Source organism: Malurus melanocephalus, unplaced genomic scaffold (assembly GCF_030028575.1).
Source record: "Malurus melanocephalus ecotype Western Australia unplaced genomic scaffold, MMel_1.1 scaffold_74, whole genome shotgun sequence".
NCBI lineage: Eukaryota > Metazoa > Chordata > Aves > Passeriformes > Maluridae > Malurus > Malurus melanocephalus.
Window position 1 is genome coordinate 1,627,451 of NW_026623306.1, and position 25,075 is coordinate 1,652,525.

Sequence of the window (25,075 nt, forward strand, 5' to 3'; positions counted from 1 at the left end):
CGGCGCCTCCTCGCCCGCCCGGCCCGCCCGCCGCCCCTCACCGTGTAGTAGGAGAGCAGCCCCGCGTTGTAGTCCAGCACGAACCAGCGGTACTGCCAACCCTTCATCACATTTGTCCATTTGCTCAGCGGGCCCTCCATGATAGACGCCATCTTAGCACCGGACCGGCACCGCCGCGCACGCCGCGCTCTCGGTGAGGGGAGCGGGGGAGAGACTCGGCGGCCGCCGGGCGGGGAGAGGCGGGGCACGCAGCGAGGGGGCGGGACCACGGGGCTCCTCTGCCCCAGGGGGCGGGGTTTGCGCGCGCAGTGGGGCGGGGCCGTGCGGCGCGCGGGGGCGTGAGGGGAGCGGAGCGCGGCGGGGGCGGCTCCGGTGTCCGGAGAGATGGAGTTTGGGATCTGGGGATTGAGGGCGCTGCCTGAGGGATTCCATACCGGCGGCTTYCCCTCACRRCTCGGGGAGGCAGTGGGCGAGGCGYGAGGGAGGGYTGTGARGTGGCAGCGCTGCGGTGAGGGCACGGCGCRCTGGCGCTGTGGAGTGTGAGGGCAGGAGGGCGTCATGCTGTCCCTCAAAGCACTTTGGAACATTTTAGTTCCTCTCTAAAACGCTTGACACCGCTTGGAAGCTTTTAGCGTCTATCGCTGTTGTGCTTGTCCCTCTACCTCTCGGTTTTTCGCACGTCCAAAAGTGCCTTAAGTTCTAAACCGAAGTGGGCTTAACAATGGAGTCCGAGGGGGCTTCTCTTCAAAGTGTTCCACGTCCACAGTGAATAAAAACCATGCACGACTCGAGATAACCTTTAAAGGTTAAGGCTTCAGTATGACACAGCTTTCCTGTGGACTGATCCAAGAATGTGGAATGAATTCCCCGGGAGCTACGGACAATTGCAAATCTGTTGTTCAGCACAAGTATGGTTTTGGCACTGAACTCCTCTGACATAAGTACAGAACTTGAGTTGTGTTTTAACATAAAAACCTCAAAGGACCCATAAGGATACTCATGTTCCTTCCTAGGGATCAACAAAAAAGCAGCAGAAATAGTGCTTTTACCATGAGGTTTGTGTTTATCATGCAGTCTTYAGTGAATTCATTAGCAGCTTTTTTTTTCCTTCCCCCCCCCCCATAGCCCCTCTTTATTCTTTACTGTAAAAATGCCTTTATAGTAAAGCTGAAGKAGGTTTAGTGTCTCACAATACTTCAAATTTATATGAAGTTAAACTAAATTCAATGGAAAATCACCCCTTTAGTGAAAAAGAATCGCTCAGACGCAGTGTGTTTGAGTTTAGCAAATAAGAAATATTCCAGATTTCAAATTGTCTCCCCATTTCACATGTCACACTGTATACTAGTTTGCTACCAAATGGAATTTAGAGCACTGATACTCCTTGGAGTCACCTGGCGKCGTGTTTATGCGTGGGGTTACCAGTTTAAGGTACCTAATGCACAATCCGGTTTTGAAATCCGGCTTGTTAATTTAGATAACATTCTTTTTCAATCTGCATATGACCTTAGTAGTCTGTTTTGTTCTTCAGTTTCACTGACTAAACAAAKCAGGGCTGCCTAGAGATTATAGGCAGGCAAGCAAAACAAAAAAACATCAGATGGTGCCAGAACATTACTAGTGCTGCCAGTTAAAGCTGTAGCTGGGCTGGGGCTTTATTATCTCAGATCACTACTTTGGCTGTATTATGCTACAGGAGTTGAAACAATGCAAATGGGGAAAAAAATAAAAAAAAAAAAACACCAAAAAATCTCTTGGCTGAAATCTAAAAAACCTGTGTGTAGGCAGAGCATCCCCAGTCAGAAATTCTCCACAGAAGAGCTTTTTATTTACCTAGGTTTGCTGGAGGCTGAATTTTCTGAACTTCGGCTTACGCTGAATGTCTTACTCATTCTTTGTTCTCTTTGACTCTTTTTGAGGGGAAAAGTGACAAAAGACTTGTAGCCACTAGAAAAAGCATGTATTTTAGATATCTCATTTTAGCTAAAAGCTTAGAGTAGGAAAAGTTGTGTTAACAGGTAAAAAAGKGGGAACGCAACTCGCAGTTTCTCTTATAAATGTAGTGTGGATGTTCTCCTTGGGTTAATTTGGCAGAGATCGGAGAAACATTCTTTTTCAAAAAGCGCCAGACAAATTGAAACAAATACATTTGAAATGACAGTATTCGAGCATCATACAATGTCATCCAGGTTTATGTACTTTCATGGCATGKTCTGTCTTCTGTGTCTGTCAGATTACTCCCCTATRTTGAACATGGATCAKGAGRGTTCTGTTTAAGGGTTTAGGCTGWACTACTYAGATTGTTCTGATAAAKATTCTTGGGGYCCATTCAAATTCTTTTGAAAGATCAATGGAAACATTTTAGTTCATTTAAACAAATCAATTAACTGAAATCAGCCACAACTGGGCTATAACCTCTCTTGATATCCTTTGTATTTGAAATCATTAACATCAATGATTTTGAATTAAAAAATGGCTTCAAATGGAAGTTAGTGAGTAATTTCTTAACAGAATAATTTAGTTTGCTTTTACGTGTTCCATCTGAATCCAATCTGGACCAGTTACAAGGAGCTGTTATTTTCTGTAATTATTGATAGTTTTATTATGATGTTCTCCATATTTTACACAACTTAACTCAGACTAGAGTGTCACCCTCTGTAAAATTACTGTCATCTGAGAGAATAATGTACTACAGAGATAACAGAACTGGGCTGAAGGTAGCAGCTGTTACCTTGTGCTGCCTTTGTTCCATGCACTGCTCCATCAGCTGAAAATCTTGTCCAGCACCATTCTCTTGCCACACAGAGATCTCAGTTAAATTATCCTGCCATAGTGTCCCAGCCACACACAGATTTCCTGGCCAGCCACAATGTTTAGCCCATGAAGTGGCCTCTGAGGTACTCAGAGTATCCCAATAGGAATGTAGGGGGAAACATCAGATATGCCCAGTCCTTCCTCTGTTTTCCAGGGCACTGTGATTTGCACCCTACTTAAAAAAATTTGTTCTATGTTATTTTTCGTTGTCCAAGCTTGCCCAGTAAATTACATTTTTGCCCATCACAGTTTAAATCTGCATGGTTTCTAGCCAAAAGGAGGATACTGCTGATCAGAGTGAATACCAGTGAAAGACCAGGGTAGACAATGGAAGCRTGAGAATACTGGGAGYCTGATTCTTTAAGATGAACATGCTTTWYTGTTGTAAATTTTGCTGAAGTTATGGCTGAAATAACTTAGAAGAACCTCAGTGATGAAGTTGTGGCTTGTGGGTTTCCTTAAGGGTGTCTGGGAGTGTGACTGGCAGCAGTGAAAGTGGCTTTAGGTTCTCCCAACAGCTGCAATTGCTTGGGGTTCTGAGGAACATAAGGAAGGCATTTGAGAAGAAGRCAAACAACATTTTGTTTCGGTTTCTTTTCCAACTTCAGAAATGTGCTGGTAGTTTAATTTTGTATTGCTTATCCTATAAAATCACTATGTTGACTACTGACAACATAATCATCATAATTAAGAATTTATGTTTTAGCCTAATAGCCCCCCTAATAGTGGGATTAGGGTTTTTTTGCTTGTTGATAGCAAATAATGTCTTTTATTTGTACCTTCAGGAAAGCATTCCCTCCGTTTTATTTTTTATGGGTAACAAATGCAATAATAAACTACAATCAAGTAGAAGATGGAACATTGTGAGTCATCTTCAGACTTCAGCTACTGTCCTTTGCAGGTATTTTCTAGTCTCTATTCACATCTCGACTACGCTAAGAATGGAAGCAATGTCAGAGCCTAAACATTTTTTGTTTTATTTCTTCAGAATTATGTTTGGTTTAGAGTATTACAGAGAGGAAGATAGATGGGAGAGAATCACCTTCACCCTACAAGCAGTCATTCTTCAAAGAGGATAATTAAATCAAGTATGACAGTAAGTGCCATTGTAAGTAGATTTTCTGAATAGATTTATTATACTGTTACTGGTTTTAATACCAATGTTTATGGAAAAAATCAACAAGACAGTGGAAGGAGGACAGTAGTTGGTTTCTGAGGCAAACAAATAATTCTCTTGGGCCTTTCTTGCCAATTCTGTGATTCTACAGAAATTCTACAGAAATTCTATTATTCTATTCTGAAATAAAAGCCATTAGAAATAAATTTTCTCAATTCTGTTAATTTTAATCTACTTTGTCTCTGATTTTAATGAATCATCATAAATTCCTCCACGTCAGGGATGAGTAACCTCACTGGGGGCTAAGCAGACCTTTCTGAGTCTTCTAAATGACTCCATATTAGCATACTCTGGGAAAAATCGAATTACAGCAGGCTGTATGGAATTCAAGTCATCAGGTCTCAGAATTCCTGTTCTGTTTCTGCTTAATATTTGTGCCTGTGTTTGGTGTAAGTTCACAAGGGAAGGGACTTTTGTTTTTGAACATTAAATCTGCCTTCCTACTGTTCAGAATCTCATTCTTCAAAGTGATGTTTAGAGCTGTGCTGGAGAGCATTGGAATATTGGAGCCATTTYCCCAAAACCTGTGGAATATGTTCAGCCAAAATGTGATACCATTTAAGACAGGGCTGAAGACTCTCTCTTGCATTTAAAATAGGTAGAGATGATTCTGAAACTCAGATTTATTGTGTGTTTAGTTATTTAATCCTCTCTGGTAGTGCTGTATGTCAGAGGGATGATGCAGCAAAGACGCAGCTGACTCACCTCGCTGGCATCGACACTTGGCAGGACTGGGAGGAGTTTGTCAGATGTTGCAGTGTGTTAAAAACAGGGCGTGAAGGTGCTCGGTTAAGCAACTCCACTGACTCACTAAATGGCCAAATCTTGTTGCAATATCTGCAGAGAAATACATTTTAAGGACACAAAATAGCTTTGAAACAGTAACRTAACTTAAAATTTTGGTGTGGTCTCTTAAGATTAAATTGAGGTTTTGCAGGACATATATTTGATATAACATTATCTGGGAGTTGCAGGAGTGTAAACTGACACTTTAGGACTCAACATGTCTTCAWGAAGCACATTTCTGAGCTTGCTGAGAGGCTTGGCAGTTGAGAAATGTCATTGTCTTCTCTGCACTCATTTTACATGAAGGGCAGAGAATTCCTCCTACAAATCCTGGTCACACTTGAGATCCTTCAGTGTTCAGAGGCGAAGTGTTAATAGGAGTAAAAATTTAATGGGAAAAGCACCTCGTAACGAAGTCTGTAACTTAATCATAGTATAAATCTAATCCAAACTAATTTTAAAAATTACCCAGCTTTTATACTGAAGAAATAGTTACACAGGCTATTTTCCATCTGTACATTGGCTGAGCTCTGGTAATCTGAAAATCAATCTAGCAAGTAGAAAAATGCTGGAATGAATTTTGTCGGCAGAACAATTCACTGTAATCCTTGTATTATTTTATTATAAAACTTACAGCATCAGAATTTACTCTTCAGATCAACATGCCATGGGCATTTTTAAAATTCAGCTGGACAAGGTGCTATCTTGAATAGTCTGTACTTTTGCCAGGAAAGAATAGAGCATATTATCCTTGAGAATAATACGGTAATTTCAACCTGGTATTGTGTGAGTCTATGATTCTTTGCTGAGTACAGGAGTTTAGAACTCACAGCATGCTGAATCCCATTTTATACTCCTAATGCATTGCTTAGATGGGTAATGTCTCATCATTTGATTTAAACATCTTATCATCCTCTGGGCAGAATGTATTTAAAATTTAATGCAGAAGTCCCTGCTATTTTCTCAACCGCAAGTAAGTGATTCCTACTTTAGCCTCCACAGAGACTTTGAAAAGATACGGAGGAATGCTGCTCAACTGGAATGTTTCCTTCATTGCAGCTGTGGTATGCAGCCTACTGGTGCAAAAAGGCAAATAAGCACAATCTCTTTTCCCAAAGCTTTCTCACCATCACCTTTTTTCACAGTGTTTGGCCTATTAATATGTTTCAAATAAGGTTACTTGTTCTYTGTAGCCAGTTTTGCAAGAATGCAATACATCCATCATCATCTTCTCACAAAATTTAGACTTCCAGTAGAGTTTGTTGTGTAGCAAATTTAGCAAGGGAAAAGGTAAGAACTCAATTAATATTTTAGATATTGTCACCAATCATAAGGATTATATGTTGTGTTTCTTTTCAGTTAAGGAGTGGTTTTTTTTTTCTTTATACACTATATTTATTTGTTTTTAACAGATACAGCAATATCAAAGGTAATATTTAAAACTAGTGTGTATACATGCAAGTAGGTTCTAAAATCTATGTGTATTATTAGGCTGTTGTGAACAATTTCCATGCTCTCTGGTTAAATGTCATAGTAAAATCTGAAGGAAAAATGTGGTTTTCCCTTTTTTTTTTCTCCTGTCTTTTTTTTTTCTCCAGGTAAATAACAGACATCTGACTATGGTAATTTTTAGGGTATTAAGTAGGAAATCTAAGGARATGAAAGGAAGGATTAAAGGAAAGTCAAGCAGACCTAGAGCTGAGCAATCCATCATAAAACACAAATACAGTGTGTGCCTTTATTGTTCATTAATTTCCATAACAAGAAGTATTAAAGGGGTATCTGTTAAAACGAAGTTTCCACTGTAACAGTTTAGAATCAGTTTCTGTCTCCTCTACATTTTCTTCTGGAATTTAAGATAAAGTAATTTTCCTTTAGGTCCTGATTTGGGACGCCAAACAGATTTTTCTTTAGAGTAGCTGTTTCTTGTGTAAGAATGAGAAACAAAAGTAGCAGGGTTTATCCTACCAAAAATTGGAGAATATTCTTTCTTCTTATCTGAGAATGAAAAAAATCCTTTTTGATGCCTGCTTAAAGGATTTGCTTCCTCCTTGTTCTGATGAAAGCAAAAATGCAGAATTATTTTTTCATCTTACTCAACTCCCCTCTCGCTCTCTGTTCTATGAGAAATAAAAAAGGGGAAAAACTAATTTAGTAGAAGAAAAATAAGTAGCCACCAAAACAGGCAGAATAAACTGAGATTGCTCCCCAGAAATCATGATCTGTACTTGGACCAGGATTTAGAAAGCAGATGGGTGCCTTGCTATCATGTCAGCTCTYAGGAGCTGTCAGGAGAGTATTCCATCTATGTGTGAACTTGCAGACTTGTGCGGAATGCAGCTACATCTGATTTCCAGATGAAGTGAGACTTCAATTCGCAGCAGCACCTCCTGCAGCTCCATCAGCTCGGTATCAGCAGGAAGAAAACTCAGGTTCAAGGATCGGGGGAAGCCCTCACACATCCTGAATTCAAAAGCCTGGCAGATATTATTGGATACATTAATCTGCTGTCTAGACTTAAACAACAATCAACTCCAGCTCAGGTAAATCACTGGAAGTCTGGAAATACACCAGGGCAGTCTCACTACATTTTCCACTCCTASCATTTTCCATAGCTACTAGCTATTGCCACTGATGGGAGACACAACACTGGGCAACAGACCTTTCTGCTGAGCCATCATTGCTGTTTTTATATTATGTTCTTATTTTCATTAAGGGACTTATTTTCACTAAAGGACTCGATTATTTAAAGGAGGGCTTTGGGTTGTTGRGTTTTTTTCAGTAAAAGAGTAGGATTTCTGTGGGGTCTTTTAATGATATCATAGCCTTATTTTACATTTTAGTAGTCAGACCTTACTTTGCCCCTTCTCTAACATGAACAGTTTTGCTGATTTTTGCTGAAGTTGAACTTGCTGAGAACTGTTGAAATACGCCCAGATGTCATGGACTGAAACAAAGGAAATCCTACTCAGCTTGTAGGCAGCAGCACACAGAGGGCAGCTCTGTTACTCACTTTATAAGCCAAGAAAATCTAGGCCTTGTTTCATCTGTGTGCTTCCAAGTTTCAAAAGTTCAGTCTGTGAACTTCCCAGTGCCCTGATAAACTGTTGCAGCAGTAACTGCAACAAAACTTCTAAGAAAATCCTACAATAACATTAATATTAAAATCTCTAAATGCTACTGGAGTTAAGCAAATTCTCTGGACAACTGACAAAATGGAGAGTTACATCATTTRCTTTCCATTGCCCAAGAGAATTAGTTTTTGAAAATAAGCTTGTAAGGAATGTACTTACAAGGAAGTGTAACAATAAAAATCATCTGCAGTATACAGTGAAACTTTCATTTCCATAGCATAAGCTGGAGTTGGTTGTGCTGAGGACATTGAACTTTCTTACAGTGGTGTGTTTACTTGAGGTATGCACAATAAATACTTTGTTCTAATTTACTGGTCAAATGTGCAATGCAGTTTGTAGATTAGCTGCCTTAAGCCTTTGGAAATTAGTTACCAGCARAGAAAAGCAYGAGTTTAGTCGGGTGTTTCCAGTCCAGGCCAAATAGCCCAAATGTTGTTCATTCCTCTGTGTTCCTTTGGTATTGATGTAGTTACATGTACATAACCAGTAGCAAAATTTATCACACTGACTTAGAGATTAAAGCATTTAACTACCCAGTTAAGCTCTGCTATTCATAATGCATAAGCAAAAGAGGAGGATCTGAGTGTATCATTAGCATTACACTCTCTGTTTTATGTTCCTAGTCTGACAAATAGAGGACAGATACAGCTCTCTCAATATAGCAAAAACAGTAGCAAATGAGCTGTTGTCTTAGCTGTCTTTCAGATTTTGGTTTGCATATCTGTCAATTTTAGACAAAACAAAATCCTACACACAGTTTTCCCTGATCCAGCTGTCACCTACATACTGATAACATTAACCCATCTGTCTGTAAAATATCACATCTATTTGGCTTTACACTTTTGAATGGGAATTTAATCTGCTAAATACCAGCAGTGATGTCTTACACTGAATTGCTACAGTCCCTGCATTAAATTTACTCATTGCACTGAATTTCTAAAACACGGAGACGACAATTTTCTTTTCTTGTAGWTAGTGGACCAATCTTATGCCCTTTGTCTTGACTGTGGAGTTAAYTTAAAATTTCGCTGTTTTTTAGCTTGAATCTTCTACACCCCCAAATCCTTAGCTGTAGTACTTTAAACATTTCAGAGGATGATCTGTGYGGTGTCAGCTGGCGCAGTGTGAAGCATAGGTAATGCTCTGCAGTGTGATTGATCTCAGTGGTGCTTGGCTGACTGAAATGATGGCTGTCATTTCTGTTCCCAGCAGCAASTTGGGCATATTCTGTACTGTGAGTGCTCAGACTGTGTAATTAGTTTTTGGAAATGTTCATTTTTTTCATGCACTGAGGAACTCTGCTGTATGCAATCTGCCATTGTCTGGGGTTTTTGAATATATTTAATAATCCTGTGTCAGGATTCCHGATGCTAAGAAATTCAGACACTTAGATACAGAGTTTGGGGAGATGGACAGATTAATAGATGTATATATGTACATAGATGTGTGTGTGTGTGCCCTCAGGAAAAAAAATGGCCTATATGTGAAAATCAAGTCATATGTTTGTGTTAAATCAGGTTTGCATTACAGTGAAGGCATTGCCTAAGGCATAAAAGTGTCTGCAGGAACAATGCCTTCATTTAGACAGGCTATGGACCAAGGGCTGGGTAGGGAGTCCTGTGGAATGGCCACAAAGTATTACAAGCTGAGGAGAGCTTTCTGGTACCATGTATCAGAGTGTTTAAATGGGAAATCAATAGACTTCATATTCYATGCATTTTTAATTATTTGTGCTTAAGCCCTGACAACCAAAGCATGAGTTAAAAAGGGATTTGGGTTTCTGAATCTCCAGGGTGCATATTTTCAACCTTTTCTTTGCAACCTTGAAGGCCAGAAATTTCCTATTTTTTTCTGTTTCCTTGTTGCCTTTTTTTGTTTAATTAAATTTCAAATAACTCATGCAAGCTCTTAACTCCGGAGTATGGAGTTTTATTTTAAAAAAAAAAAGCCCAAACCAGAGATTGGAAAATGTTGGCAGCTGGTAGAATTGAATTTGTTTTCTAGAGCATGCCATATTTGAAAAGAATAAGTAGACAGGCAGAAAATGAAAAAGGATCRTCTTCCAAGCAGATAGGCCCTGTTTATCTAAAGTGGGACAGGGAAAACTTTTATCCCACATAACTTTTACTTTTGGATGGCATTTGAATTGGCCTTGAGTGTTTGGCAGCTCATCTGTTGAGCCATCTGTTTCAGATTATGCATGCTCGGAGGGCRCATTGCACCCAGGCTTACAGTTCCCCTGAACACAAGAAATTTGAATTGGATTTGCAGTTTAGTGATCAGTAAGCATGCATGTGCATGTACATGTGCATGACACAGCTAAATAAACTGTTTATTTGGGACAAATTGAGGCATTCCTACAGCTGGAGGAACCTGAGGGAGGTTAGGAGGGGAAAGCCTTGGGCCTTGTTCACTGGCCTGTGCCCCCTGTCAGTGCTCAGGCAAGGGAAAACAASAAAAAAACCACCCAAGGTCCAAGAAATTTCTCTTCTAGACTGAAAAGTTCTGAATAAACTAAGAGGTTATGCATTACCCAGTTTTACAGCTCCTTTAGAAAGTGTCTTAAAGAGACTGTACGGTAAAGAAACTGCAATTTGGCTCCCTCTGTTAATGAATCATCTCCAGTCCCATCACAAGCAGAGATGAACTGGGTAGTGAATCAGAAAGCTATAACCAACACTTTGAGAGTCTTTGTTATGCCTGAGTACATCATGGCCAGGAAAGAGGATTTGATCCATAAACTTTAATGGTGCATTATGTGAAGCTTGTATTATTTATGGCATACTAGTAGCACTTATCTTTTTCATGTTATCGGCTTTGAACATACTTCATTTTTTTTTGCTTTTCTTTTTTTTTCTAGGAATATACTGCTTGTCCCACCCCTCCCTTTTCCTTCCTTTCCCCAGAATGCTGACTCAATTGCTTTTACTCTTTCAGTCAGCTTGCAATTTTAGGCATTTCCGTGTCCAGTTTTCAGGGGAACACTTTACTTCCCTCTCATGAGCAGTGTGCACATCTCTTGTAGCTGTTGAATCTTGTGCTGGCTGTAGATAGAGGAGATTTCTTTGCAAGCAGTAGCTACTGACACAAGACCATCTGCTCTTCATGAAATTCTCTGAACCCATGGACTTGGATAGCRATTGTGCAGTTGTGTATGAGAAGAAAATTTGGCTCACATARTRCAGTGATGGAAGGAATGGTAAATCTAGAACCAGCCAGGAGATTTGAGGGATAAATGCAATTTTATCTTAGATTCTCTTTCTAGATTATTATATTTCTTTTTTTACAGGTTTCCATATTAACCAAACCCCCAGACTGCATTGCTAGCAAAGTTTGAGTCCTCTGGTAATGAGGATCAGACTTGAGTATAGTTTATAATAAATTGGGAAGAGCATTGACCAAATGTAGATGTATTGTTTGGGCAGATYTTATTCAATGTGCATGAAGAGTCTTTATTATGACATTAGATTGAGCTTGGAAATATTTCTTCTTGCTTCAAGYAGCACACATAGTTAATTTAATCAAGTAACTGCATATGTCCAATTAAACATGTAACATCTAAAATTTTAGGGGTTTTACTTTTTGTAATGTGTTTAATYTGCTCATCTGATCAAAAATAGATCTTCATATTACTTTGCTTAGTCAAGTATTAAATTCTATTACTTTTAAAATTAGTAATCCCAAAAGAGCTACAGGAATTGATGAACATTATTCCAATGTTAAAAAATTAAGTTACCTGAAGGAAAATAGAAGTCTAATTAAAATATTGCCTTGTTGAATCCTCTTAGTAGAATAAGTGCTTTCCTCATATGAGAAATTTATGAAGTTATTGCAGAGCTGTAAGGGCAGGGATCAGAACTGCAGATATGTATAAAAGTCAGCTGTATGAGAATGGCAGAGGGAGACAGAGACAGATTCTGTGCTGGTTTTAGAATCCRCCAAGGACGAATGTGCTGTATTTTGGGCAAGAGAACTCTTTTAGCCTAATGCCATCTGGCTGGCTTTCATCTGTGCCAGTTGTTACACAGTCCAAGCTGCTTGTCCTGCCTCTGCCACATTTCTTGAAGTAGGAATTAGATTTAAAATACAGTAATTTCCAGTAGCCTGATTGGAAACATATCTATGAAATTACTTAGAAACACAAGGAAGCAATCCAAGCTTCTGTGCTTCTGTCAGAGACTTTAATCAGAAATTTCCTCATCCATGTACTGAAGCAATCTTTGGATACTTTTCCCCTTCGAAGCCTCACTGGCTGCAAAAAYCCTGACTGCAGGATCTGCTTCAATTTGTTGTCCAATGCGCATGATAAATTCACTTAAAACACACATAAAACCTCCCAACACATTCCCACTCAAGGTCTTCTGTTTCATTCTTTTAATTAGTAACTATATAGCTGTATTTATAAATACAACAATATGGGTTTTCTTCACTTTGATCTTTACAAGGTACCTGCATGGTTTRTATTTTTGGGCTGGCAGTTGGGCTGTCTAGCTAATGGATTTGTTCTGCAGTCCTCGCTTGGAGACCCACAGCAAATTTTTAGCCTGGGATTTATTCCCAACTTAAAAGAATGGGAGTTGAGCTAAATTAAGCAACTCATCTATATATTCATTTTACAGTTAATTAATAGCTCTGGTGATGATTTGATGTATTTTTTCTCAAGCTCATCTGTATATATGTAATTTGTCATCATTACTGCTATCACAAAGAAAGGAGAGAGAAATTAATGAAATAATTTTGTACAGATATTTTGGTAAAGAAATCATCACAGTATACCTGATTGAAACAGGAACAAATTATGTATCTTCACTAAACATAAAGAGACTGACAGTCTAGAATGTTTCGGTTTTACATGYAATTTGAATGTCTTTTGAATCATGGAGATAGTTTCAGGAAGAATACATCTTCTCTTTCTGCAAAACTCATCCATCTATTTCACTTCATCTACCTTATATGGCTTCTGCCTCTGTTTTACACCCAATGCCTTGATACTTTTCCCCTTTGCAGCTCAGTGTTCTTTGTTCTCTGTTCTTGGTTCTCAGTTTTATACCTCATATCTATTCMTCTTGTGAGCACTTTGAGGGGGCGTTGTCCTTCTAGAGAAGGTCAAATTTGTTTGTCATTGAACTGATTCAACAAATTAAATTGATCTGAAAAATCTTGGTGGTTTGATATTTGTGCGTCATCATCAAYAATTTTAGTAATCTGATGTAGGTATTTATGTATAAATATACTGATACACTCTTCAATTGCTTCTCATATTTTGTGAATCTCATTTAAATTAGTATTACCAATAACAGTGGGAGTTAACAGAGTCTTTCAGATTCTGCTRTACATTTTTAAGACCAGAATATATTTGAATGGAATTTTATTTGTAACGAGARCAAGTTTGATTGAAAAACTGTTGTGAAGCTACTTAATCCAYGATGTATTTTTSAAAGTCRCAGTGATGATTACAYTGGAATTATTTACTACAGCTGCTTYAAATGCCACTAARASTCATTTAAAGAAACATWTTTTCATGAATGGTCACCAGAYTTTCACAGCTGTAGTTGTGTAGCTATATCTGTTTATAGCTGTATCAGCTTCACCTGTTCAACAGGTGAAATATATTTTATTACAGATAACAGGACAGGAACATAAGGTGACACAGAGGCAGCAGCTGATGAGTTCAAATTCCATTAATGCCCTTTTGCATCTGATTAGTCACATGCACACCTTAACAATTCCATTGAGGCTGAATTGCTGCTGCATTACTTCTGCAATTTAATCTTAAAAAAACYCAAACAAAATCAACTAACCAAACAAACCAGTAAACAAATCAGTCATCAATCAAATAAYTTGGTCATATTTAAGGATATTTCTTGTTTTAATTGCATTGTGTGTGCAATCAAATGAGAGCCTATTTTGAATTGCAAACTATTTACTGCTCTTGTACTTTACARCAATAAGAGAATATTCAGTCTTTAATACTTAGCAATGGTATTTATTGTGTGTGTTTAAAGCATTTTTCATAAAGGCAAGTGTTTTAGGTACCATCTCATCAGTCAAATTACATTCTATTATTGATAGTACCAACCTGATGTAGAAGAATGGAAAAATACAATTACAGATCAATTATTCAGGAGCCCAAAAAACAAAGAGAGGTTTCAAGGGAACATCCCTTAGTCTTATGTGTTGACAGCAGTGGGATTATATGTTTTGCACTTAAAGGAACATTTTGCCTGCTGMTGTTGTGCAATAGTTGGCCAAGCAATAGAACAGATTCCACTCCCTGCAACAGGGCTGTAAATAAAAAAAAAAAAAATCCCACGTGGTTGTTCTCATTTATGGACATACAGGATTGTGCTTCTCAGAAGGGGAAGTGCAGCMGAAAGAGCGTCTGTGGAGATTCCTACAGGCTCACAACAAATTCCTTCTGCAGAGAGAGCACTGCAATTTGATATTTGATAGCTTTCAAAAGGCAACCTGCAGGCTCYCTTACAGCTCTCAGCACTGAGGCASATGTAGGCAAGCCATGCTTTGCTCYTGCTTCTRACTGTATTTGTCAATAATTTGTGATCTTTTCCATAGCAGCAAAAACACAGTTTTCAATGTCTCTCGATCAGTGTTAACTGATGGTTAAATGGTTGAATCATCTCTGTCCCTGTCTACTCTGAGGGTTAAATCATTAACACCTTCTCAAATATGATTGATTTTCCACTGTTGTTGAGGCTTTTGACTCATTTCTGCACTGAACYTTTGGCACTCACTACCCTAACCCAGCTGAGATCTCTGTTCTGTCACTGAGGCTCCCACATGTGAAAGACTTCATTACTGAAACCAAGTGGAACATGATTATGGAACTTAGGGAAAGTTTTAACTATCAGTGTAAAATTAAACATGAATATTGTGTTGTCCTGAATAAGGATGAATTTTAAAATGTGRTTCCAATGTTAGTACCTGAATTGCTCGGCTTGAAGACTGGGTTACAGCAATAGRTTACTGTGATTTGTGAAAGTTATTTTTTTGTCTTATGAGCAATGTTACTGCATTGGTGTTATTTTGTTTTAATACTGTCTGAGCCATTTTGACATGGTTATGATTGTAATTAAGACTAGATGATAATGAAAGAAAATGGAGAAGGTAAGAGTATATATRAAGATGAAAATAATTGGGAGGACAAGTAAGGAAATCTCAACAGGAGTCTCTTGCTTGTATCAAAAGTTACAGTAATGCCACAAAAATGGCTTCATGCCATAAGAAGTCATAAGTTTGTCATAAAGATAAGCCATTTAATGAGAARAAAAAATACCAAATGCTCTCTTGTTTAATTACTTCATGTATCTTAAAATTCTGAAATAAGTTAATAATCTTCGTGAAGGGCAGAGTGAGCTAATTCTATGTTAGGGGAAAGTTGGGAATTCAGTGTGGAGATTATATTTTTTAATAATTTCTTTTTTCTTAAAACATGATCTAACTGTTTCAGAAAGGTGAGCAGTGTGTTTCCTGGATTTATAGTATAAACAACRTGCCTAAGGAAACAGGGAACAGAAGAAACTGTTGGTAGAAGCTTTTCTGCCTGCTACTTTGTAAACATATTAGTTTTCAGTCCTCRTTTTGGTTTAATATACACTACACACTCCACTATTGATGTGTTTAATWTATAATGAAGACTGATGCTGTTTCAGCAGTGGTATTGCTTGTTCTATTCCTGTCAGAGAATGTATTAAGCTGCTCAAGGAACAGCAAAATCTTCAACTGCTACATTAGCTGGACATGTCAAGTTAATGCTTATTGAAGATTTTTCTGGGTTTCAAATATGGTCTTGAATGAAAAATGTCACTCTGCTCTCRTCCAKCTAATTATCTAGAGGTCAAGCTGACCTCTTGTRTATGTCTACATTTTGTCTTATTCTTTTGCAGCATGAGGTGTAGCCACATGAAACTGGCTAATATAAATTAGTTTGAGAAAATATGCTTACAGTCTTAATGAAAAGATAAATTGAGTATGTTTTAAATAGCATAGAGAGATCTGTATTGCTGCACTTTAGATTTGCCAACTCTTCCATCAAATATGATTGAAGAGATTCACTCAAGCCCTATTCAGGTTATTTTCAATTTTATGATTCTCTTAATAAAAATTCAAGCTTGTTCTTTCTAATTACTACAGTTCAAAAATAATTTTAGTCTTTGGGATTCTGTAGAGTGGCAATATAGATKACATCATTTTACAAAAACAGAGGTACAATTATTCCATATGGTACTCTGTTTCTGCCAGATAAAGAAGTTAAATTCAGATATATTCAAATATTTCTGAACAGCTGAACAGAAGACATCTTAGAGATGAAGAAATATGCAAAGTTACTGTAATATCCTAGTTTGTGTTTCTTAATTACTGCTACAGTTTTGTATAAATTTGATCAYCCCACAACCCACTTTGAAATACTTTCAAGGCTACTCTAACTTTGAAAGTCTGCAAACCACGTTAAGGAKCCAAGAGCACAGCACAAGATGAATTAACAGATAATTCCTATKCAGTTTTCATAATGATCAATGTATATATTCTGGTAACTAGACATCCTCCTAGCAGATACACTGTAGGACTCACAGATTACATGTTTTATGCAAAAGAAACCCATAAATTAACAGATCTCTGCAGAAAGTCTGTTGGAGTCCGGCTAGATGATTGTAGTGTTCTCTTGTGGCCTTAAAACACAGCAGCCTATCTGTAATCCTTTGTCTAGAAAACTTGCAGCTGCATAAAATGAAAGGAGCACACAAAGCATATCCTGGGGTGTATTTCTAGATAAAGGCATGCCTGCAGTCGTGACTTCCTAAACCAGCTTGTGTCACTAGTCCTGGAAAGTACTCTGAGATTGCTGATGAAAGGTCCCCTCAGTCCAAAGGTTGTCAAAGTTTGTATGAYRATCTTCCTYATTTCTCAGGAGGAATCTCTGAATAACCTAGGTGTGGGAAATGCTGTTCTGTATCAGGAGCATGGGTGTTGCTTGGCWCTCTAAACCTGTGCAATGCAAGACAGTCTCAGTTTGCCTGTGAGCACATTGCCTTGCATTGTATTCTTTGATCATACAACAAGGATTTTCTTTGGCCAGGATTTTGTGTGTTGATGCATGTGGTTCCTTTTGTTCTGTAAAACTCATAAAGTTTAATCCTTCTGCCCTTTAGATCCTTGATTCTGTATATGCAATGCTGGAGCCRCCGCTCTGCTTTGCAGTGGAATTCCAGAGAGCTGGGTACCTCATTTCATGCTCAGGAATGCAGGAGGCAGGAGTGAGTCATTCCTCTCTCAGCCTCCGGAGAGCTCATGGGCTGYAGTAACACCTTTCCTAGAACGAGCAGAACAAGTCATACTAAATGCCTGTGTGTTGTTTTGGGCTTCCTGTGTGCTGATCCAGAGGGCAAACAAAGCTCTAAGAAAGGAAGGGATAGTCACTTAAGGTATTATTTCCACGGAGACCAGAGGATATGATTAAAATGTTATCAGCTTTTCTAACAAATGTATTTGGTGATCATAAGAGATTTATAAAACACAGAGGTTGTTAGTATTTGACTCTGACTGGTCTAGGGCTTGGCTTTTCTGTGCTATCTTGCTGCAGCACATTTTCAAATTCAAGTCACCTGTACCAGAGCAAGTCACTTTATTCTCTTTATACTCACACAGYATCAGAGTGGAGATTTGCACCAAAGTGGTTGTGCTGCTGCTGTACTCACTGCACTGCTGCAAGGCCCAGCCTTCACTAGTCATTTGGCTAGTTTTGATTTGTTAGCAGTCCCTTGTTTGTCCAGTGTAGACATAACCTTGTGCATTGTACTTTTAAAGAAACAATAAAGAACACGGAGATMTGGTACCTATTTGTCAAAATGCCAGTACTTAGAATCACAGAAAATCCTATTATACTTACAAATAAAAGCATGCTAATACTGTTTTCCATGTCCTTTGGGTATCAAATGTACTGTAATAGAGGATCTTACAACAAAAAAAAACAACATAAAGCAGTTATTACAAAGCAGATTTCAGATAAASACATTTCCTGCAGGAGAATTCACGTTGAACATGAAAAGATATAAAATGAAACTGTTAGTTTAAGTCCTTGGAGTTCATTGACCTTTTGACTTTCTTACGTTCTTAACAAGCTTTCCCGAAAASCCAGCACAGAATCCCACTACTCCTTACACAATTCACAGAAATTATTGCGAAAGGTCAAGGTTCATGGGGTCAGCAAAGGGAGAGATASAAGGATGGGGTTTCCACTGAGGAGCAAGGAAGAGCAGAGATATGTTTAGAAAGTCCCCCAGTTCCAGATTCGAGGAGCTCTTCTGCCATAGCCAAGCCCTGGTGTGCTGCTCATGGCTAAGCCAAGAAGGTCATTGCAGGGCGTTGTTTTGCAAACCTGACAACAGTTTGGGGTAAATTTTAGTAGCTGTGATTTTTGTCTTGACAGAAAGTACGAAGTCCAGTTTTATGATCCAATGTCAGGTGATGGCATTTCAATTCCAGCTGAGAAGCACAGACCTGTTTGCTTCTGGGAGCTGTCATTCTAGATTCGTGAAAATCTGCACTACAATCAGCAGGCTGACAAGTGCTGTTGTAATTGTTGTAGAAATGTCTGAGGCTCTGAGCTGGTTGTTTGAACTCAGCTGGTTGGAGGCAACCAGGACAATTTGTCTGTGAGGTGCACAGAATGATCAACAGCAAAGATCTACATGACCACACTAATTCAGCGTTGATTGTATGGAACTCATTATTGTTTTAATTTGGAGAGGCCACGGTGGTTACGTTGAGTGATTCTTGCCCTCTGACTGTGGACACAGTGGTCATGCCTGATGACAGGGAGTTGCACAGCCAGGGTGAAGGTACATAACCACGTACCTGGCACTGCCTGCTCATTTCTGAGCTGCAAGTGCAGCTTCAGAGAACAGTATGGAAAGGCTCTCTGGATGCAGACTGCTCTCACTTCACAGTTTGAGGGAGCAAAATGGGAGGGGTTGTTRTGTTTATTTTCTAAGCCAAAGGCTTTGGGAAGGTCAGGCCTCAGGAGCAGTCATTCAGCTGGAGCAGACCTCCCTCCTGGACCAGTCCTGTTCAGAGGGGACGTGGGGCTTTTAATTGTGCTCTGGGTGACACAGCTCTGCTGGCTGATCTGCACAAGTCTCTTGACTCAAYATCCTTATTCCAGAGCCTCACTGCAGCTGTGGGTCTCATCCTGGACCTGATGAAGATACTTGGTGCAACGCCCAGGAGAGAAAAGGGAGCAGCAGCAAGAACACTGCTGAGCCGGATAGCCTGCCCACGAAATCCTGCTCACAGCAGCTCTCRGCATCAAGCCTCTAACTCCAGAGCCAGGTCCCAGGTCCCTGTTTTGCATTTTCCTTCTGTTTGCAGTGAGAACACATCAGCCTGGGTGTAACCTCTCCTGAGAGGCCACCAGTCCCTGCCAAGCTGCAGCAAGACCGAGAGATGAAGGAAACAACTGACAGAGCAAAGGACACCCACATGAGCTCACAGCAGCTGACAGAAACCCAGGSCCTTCAAATGCCTACCAAGGGGCCCCCTCCCAAAAATACTCTCCCCCGGAGACACAGCTTTACAGTCTTCCAGTTTAATTTCCAGATATTAATAATTCTGGGGTAGTGGTCCAATTTTATCAAAGAAGAAAAAAAAATCAGTGCTGAAATATAAAGTCTGTTCTATTTTCTAGGGATTTTACTTATGAGAGAAGTATGAGATGGAGTAGAGATGTGACAGTATGTGAACAGTGTGAATTATTTTTATATCTATTTGCTTTTTATAGTTTTCCCCTCTATATCTTCTTTTCTTGCTGAAAAAAATGGCTGAGAAACAGGTTGGTAAAGCAGAGCTTCTATAAATCCTTTATTAAGGAATAGGTGGGAAGGAGGAATCCCACGTTTCATGCCAGATGATGAGCACTAGCAGCTCAGGATGAYTGCCAGCTGAGGAATGACAGGATGCAGAGGTGGAGCACGAGCATACAACTGAGCTGAGGAGGACAGAAACAATGCAGAGGCATAGAGAATTACAGAGAAAGAAAGCAGAGCATGTTGGGAAAGCTTTCCAGTAATCAAGTACAACTTCAGCTAATTTCCTCTTATTGGTCCGAATGCATATTTCAAGTTTAAATRCCTAATCCACCTTGGGGTAAAGTATAAAAATAGGAATGTTTTCCCTCTGCCCTCAGTGACTGATGTATGCTGAGGTAGTGCAGAGCTCAGAGTAGGAGTTGAAATACGCTGGTGGGAGGAGGAGCAGGAGAATGAGCAGTGACACGAGTATCGCTTTCAGCAAGTCCATACACAATTGTATTCCATGGGTTTGGAGAATGTGGTGCAGTTTATTCCCCACTCCAGCTTGCTCCTTAGTCTTTTGCTGCCTGTGATGTCTCATAGTTTCTTCTGTAATAAAGGTTGCTCATCCCTTTCTTCTGGCTACCCTCCTCCAGAAGAGCCACTCTTCCCCTGAGTGTACAGACAGACAGAAGGACGTTTACAGACAGAAGGACGTTTACAGCCATGAGTCGTCCAGGCAGGCATCTAATTTTCTGTGAGTGGAGGGAAGCAGGAGGCCGAGCCCAGGGCTGCTCCCCACTGCTGTGGAGCCAGGAGAGGATGCGTCGGGTCAGGACATCCTGCTGGCCTCACGTGCTGCTTCCTGCTGGGCCTTGTGCCCAATTTTGTTGCAACCGAGCCCAGACCCGGTTCACCTCCTGTTTTGGGACTTCCCCCACCTGTGCCATGACTAGACTGGAGAACCATAACCGCTCACCATGCTGGAAGCATCTCCAGCAGGAGTAGGGCCAACAGCGAAGGTGAGGGAGAGGCCAGGAGCTGGCCGTGGGGGACGCTGGCCGCCATATCACTCCGAGGACTCCGGCTCCGGGTTTTCGCTGCAGCTGCCTCCAGGAGGCTCCGGCTCCGGCGCTTATAATCCGCGCCCGGTTTTGCGCGCGGCTGCGCTGCCGTGAGGCGGCGGGGGAGGCTCCGCTCCGTCCGGCGGGCGGGCGCGGATCCGGTGCCGGGATTTGCCCGGGGCCGGCTGGGGAAGTTGCCGAAGTTGTGCGGCGAGTGGCGGGGCCCGGCGCGTCCTTCCTGCGGCCCGGCCGGGGGGATGGAACAGCATGGCCGCGCGCCTCTCCCTGGCACAGGTACGGCGGGGCTGCGCGCCCGACACGGCCGCGGGGCCGCCATCGCCCTCTCCCGCCGCGGGCACGGCCGGCCGCCGCGGGGCTGCACGGGGGGCCCGCGCTTTGTGCGGCCGCCGCCGCCCCGCAGCGCTGCCCCGCCGCTGTCAGGTGGCGGCGGGGCGGGGGTGTGTCCGTGTCTGCGGGAGGGAGAGCGGCAGCGAGGGGCGGTGGGCGGCGAGCCCCGAGCCGCGACCCCAGGGTGCCGCGGGCGGGGAGCGGGGTCCCGCCCGGCCGCAGGTGCCTCTGCCCGGGCTGGGGAGAGCCGGCCGGGGAGCGGCCCTGGGCGGGCGGGGCGCGGGGCTGCGCCGGCGGCGATCGCGGTCCGTCTTTTGTCTGTGGGGGACTCGGGGAGCCGGGCTGGAGCCCAGCGAGCCCCGTCCCGTGAGCCCCGAGGGAGAGCGGTGCGCTCGGGGAGCGGTGGCGGCGGGGCTGAAAGGCGATAGCGCCGGGTTAAGGTGTCCGTGCCCGCTGGGTGCTCTCCCTGCCGGGCACACCTGGCTTCCAGGGGTTCTCCGGGCAGCGAGGCCGTGAGCAGGTGACCCTGGCAGGGACAGCCGAATTCCTTGTTTTAATGGAAACCCTCCTCCAWCGATACTGCTTGGGAGTCATTTTACCTTGGTTTTGGTGGGCCCGGTGCTGTGCGGACTCACGCTGCCCATGCAGATGTCTCAYAGTGAAGAGTTGTGCTGGTGATGGCCCTAAAACTTGGAGACTCCTGGCACCGTTTCGTGCCCGTGTGATCTCACTTCACCTCAATCCTTACTGCTCGCATTTTTTCCTGACCGTAATGGAATCACTTCACACAGGTTATTCTATACCGTTAGGATCTTGTCTTATTCCCTAGAGCTGTGATAGCTAATGAACTGCGCTTTTTGATGCTTTCTAATTTCATTTAGCGGTGACGTGAGAAATTTTTATTCCTACCTGACATAAGGCTGAGGTGGACCTATTGGTGCATCCTCCTGACTTAGGATGCTTCAATTTGATAGCCAGTTGTGACATTTACAGAAAGTAAAGCTGKTAAATAAGCTTAACAAATTGCTTAAGCACATGGAAGTAAACTTAAAAAGCTGTCAGCAAGACTGCTCAGTTTGCAATTACTTGCATAGTTCACTTTTGAGAATATTATCAACCACATCAAGAAAAGAAAGGAAGATAGTTCAGTGAAAATGTGAACAAATGTGGTAGCGGTCTAAAGGTACAGAGTTATAAAGTATAGTACCTTTTCTGAAAGCTTACTTTGTGTTAAAATTGCTGCATTCACCTTCTCTGAATCTCYTTTTTAACAGTCTTCAAGTAAATTAACAAACTTTAAAATATCTGCTTACTTAAGGGAAAGAAGTTTTCTCAGAGCTGTTTTGGCTCTTGATTTGGGGAGAGGAGTGGGGTGTCAGCTCTGGTTTGTTCTACAGCAAGACCTTATTGCTTACAGGCTGTATAATCCTTTCATTGTAGAATTTATTTACTTTTTTGGTCACATGGATGGGGGACTAAATACAAATGTGATAATGTTGACAGAAGCAGAAAAATCGCCAGTATYCTTAAAACCATTGTGGCTGCAGCTTACATCAGTGGTTAAACTGAGGGAGCTATTTCTGTGTGTTGACCATTTGTGCGGGGATTTCTTTTTTTGGCTTGTTTGTTTTTTCTTCTTGTGTTGCATAAGAATCATCTCAGAAAGCCAAGCAGGCCTGAAGATAATTTTTTTCAATGTAGGTTCTAACATGTGGAATTTCAGAGTTATAAAAAGTTCCTCACAAGTGGTGAAGTGTTCAGAATCTGTTGAAGAGCATGAGGAAGTGAAAATGAGAGCGTGGGGGTGGGGAGTGCAGTGGTGGCTGCACTGAGATCAGTTACTGACACCAGCAGTAAAGGTGTGCAGATCACTATGATCTGCTGCTTTTGGGTCACATGCAGAGAAGCACATGAACCTGCACTCAAACTCGCTSTTAGGTCCGATTTTCTGTTCCCTTTCCTGTGTTTGGTTTGACAGTGCTTCAGCTTGTCTGGGGCATTGGGTATTTCCAAGTGAGATGAGGGTGTTTTYGGGTGACTTTGCAGCTGCASTGTCTGAGACGGCTGCTCATACTTWATTTTACTATCARAGCTTTAATTTCAGTKACTTGAAACTTTTTGGTGCTAATAATATTCTTTTGACTGATGAGTAAGAATACCTCAGGCTTGTGTAGCTGCAGTGAAGTTTATTACACCAAGGATGCTTGAACAAGGGTTGCAAACTGAAAGTGATCATCTCCCCCTCCTCTCTCCCTTTAGCAGCAGTCTGAAATATCTTTTATCTTCCCATTTTGAACCCATTCTGCAACATCTTGTTGCCACTTGCATTTGCTCAGTGAGTTTTATGGTCTGAGCATGACTATGAATTTAATGTGGAACTTCTACCATGACAGTGTTTTGTTGTGGTTGCCTTCAGTTTGGAAACAAGCAAACAACAGCAATGAGAAGGAACTGTCCGRTCTCCCAGATTGTCATCTATTACTGGAAAAGTCAAATTAAGCTATAACCAATATAAGAGTTGTATTTTTTGGCCTTGGAGAAGAGTGGTTGCTTCTCTCACCTATTTCATGTGGGGAATTAAGGGAGGAAGAATAGAAAACTGATGATGTGGAARATGGATGTTGAGAATGGGGAAGAGGTGTTTCTTGAAAGGTGGACCAGTGGACATTCTGTTACTTCTTATTGCTGTTGAAAATTGAACTTGTGGTTTATTCTGAAAAACCGGCTGTGATTGAATGGGAAGCTCAGTTCAGGAAAGCACTGTAAAGAAATATTGAGGAAGAAGAGGAAGGTAACTTGGTGTTTGTCCTCTTGATGAAATGCTTTTTGAGAGAAATGTGGTAGCTGTCTTGAAATAGTTACAGTCTGCTTTGGTAAACGAGACAAAATCTTGTAATATCAGTTTGCATCCTACTTAGCTGCAGGTCTCATTTTAGACTAGAATATTGTGTTGCAGAGTTGGGAATGCTGTGCTGTGTTGTTGAAAGGAAACATGGGGTATTACACTGAGACTGATCCTGGTGGATTCCTGTCCCGTGCACACATTGCCAGGATTAATATCTTGTTACTGGAATACACAGGATCCAAATACTCGCAATATGAATGATACCCTCATAGTAATGTACACATTTTGTATAATGTAGAGCCAGAAATTTTGAGGTCTGTGGCAGAGTTCTGATTTTTTTTTTTTTTTTGAGGGATCAGCAAACTGATCAAATTAAGATCATAGTTTGTTATTTTTAGTGGAATGAGGAACCTGGTGTTCCTCTTTCTGTCCTCCAGATGAAGAAACCACAGAATGCATGTGTGTGTTTTAACCTGCACATAGAGGAGGCTGACTGCTCCTAAAGCACATGGAGTCCAATTTTATTGATTGGTATTGCCTCCACCATGTTGGAGAGAAGCTGCCTTTAAAAAGGCAGTGGAGCTACTCTTTCATGTTGCACAGGCTTTATTCAGTGCTGATTGGAAGATGGTGGAGCTGTGTAGCAATTTGAAAATTAAATGGAACCCTTTCTAATTATGCAGTGACAGACTTCTCTGCAGAGAGAAGACAGCAGTTCTTGTGCCTGCTTCAGCTGTTCAATGGGAAAGAAAGTGCTCAATTTTGAAGTGCGTGCTAATAATTGCATAGAAATTWATAGTAAATACTTTCTTTACTTTTGTTATTGCTGTAGGAGATGTTCTTGGTTATATAATGGAGAGTGGTAGACAGCTTTTCCATGAAACACTTCAGATAAGACAATAAAACAATAGAGGASAGAGGGAGAAGTTAATTATTGTTTTGAAGTGGCATTGTGAGGAAACCAGCCTSCCTTAAACTTACCTGCTTTTTGGCTGACTATTTGAAGAACATTTGAGACCAGATTGTGTCTTTTGGAAATTTTTAATATGAGTCCAAAGTTTTGTGTCATAATAGAATACAGTATTTTGGATTTTAATCAGGAT

The 25,075-nt window shown here is 41.0% G+C and overlaps 2 protein-coding genes across 7 annotated transcripts in view; one reads left to right on the plus strand and one right to left on the minus strand.

Annotated features, from left to right (window-relative positions):
* OSBPL9 (oxysterol binding protein like 9) overlaps nucleotides 1-152 on the minus strand; it is a 56,805-nt gene extending 56,653 nt beyond the window's left edge. For both annotated transcript variants that reach the window (XM_057367050.1, XM_057367049.1), the window contains exon 1: nucleotides 42-152. In XM_057367050.1, coding sequence (XP_057223033.1) covers nucleotides 42-152 — 111 coding nt within the window. The remainder of the gene's footprint in view (nucleotides 1-41) is intronic.
* Nucleotides 130-25,075, plus strand: part of EPS15 (epidermal growth factor receptor pathway substrate 15) — a 67,821-nt gene continuing 42,875 nt past the window's right edge. For 2 of the 5 annotated variants that reach the window (XM_057367044.1, XM_057367048.1), the window contains exons 1-3: nucleotides 130-193; nucleotides 3,600-3,715; nucleotides 3,803-3,922. In XM_057367044.1, the coding sequence (XP_057223027.1) occupies nucleotides 3,842-3,922 (81 nt within the window). In that variant the 5' untranslated portion in view covers nucleotides 130-193; nucleotides 3,600-3,715; nucleotides 3,803-3,841. Of the gene's footprint in view, nucleotides 194-3,599; nucleotides 3,716-3,802; nucleotides 3,923-20,651; nucleotides 20,738-20,897; nucleotides 21,074-25,075 lie in introns of those variants that run through there. The other 3 variants (XM_057367045.1, XM_057367046.1, XM_057367047.1) reach the window with 3 other exon arrangements.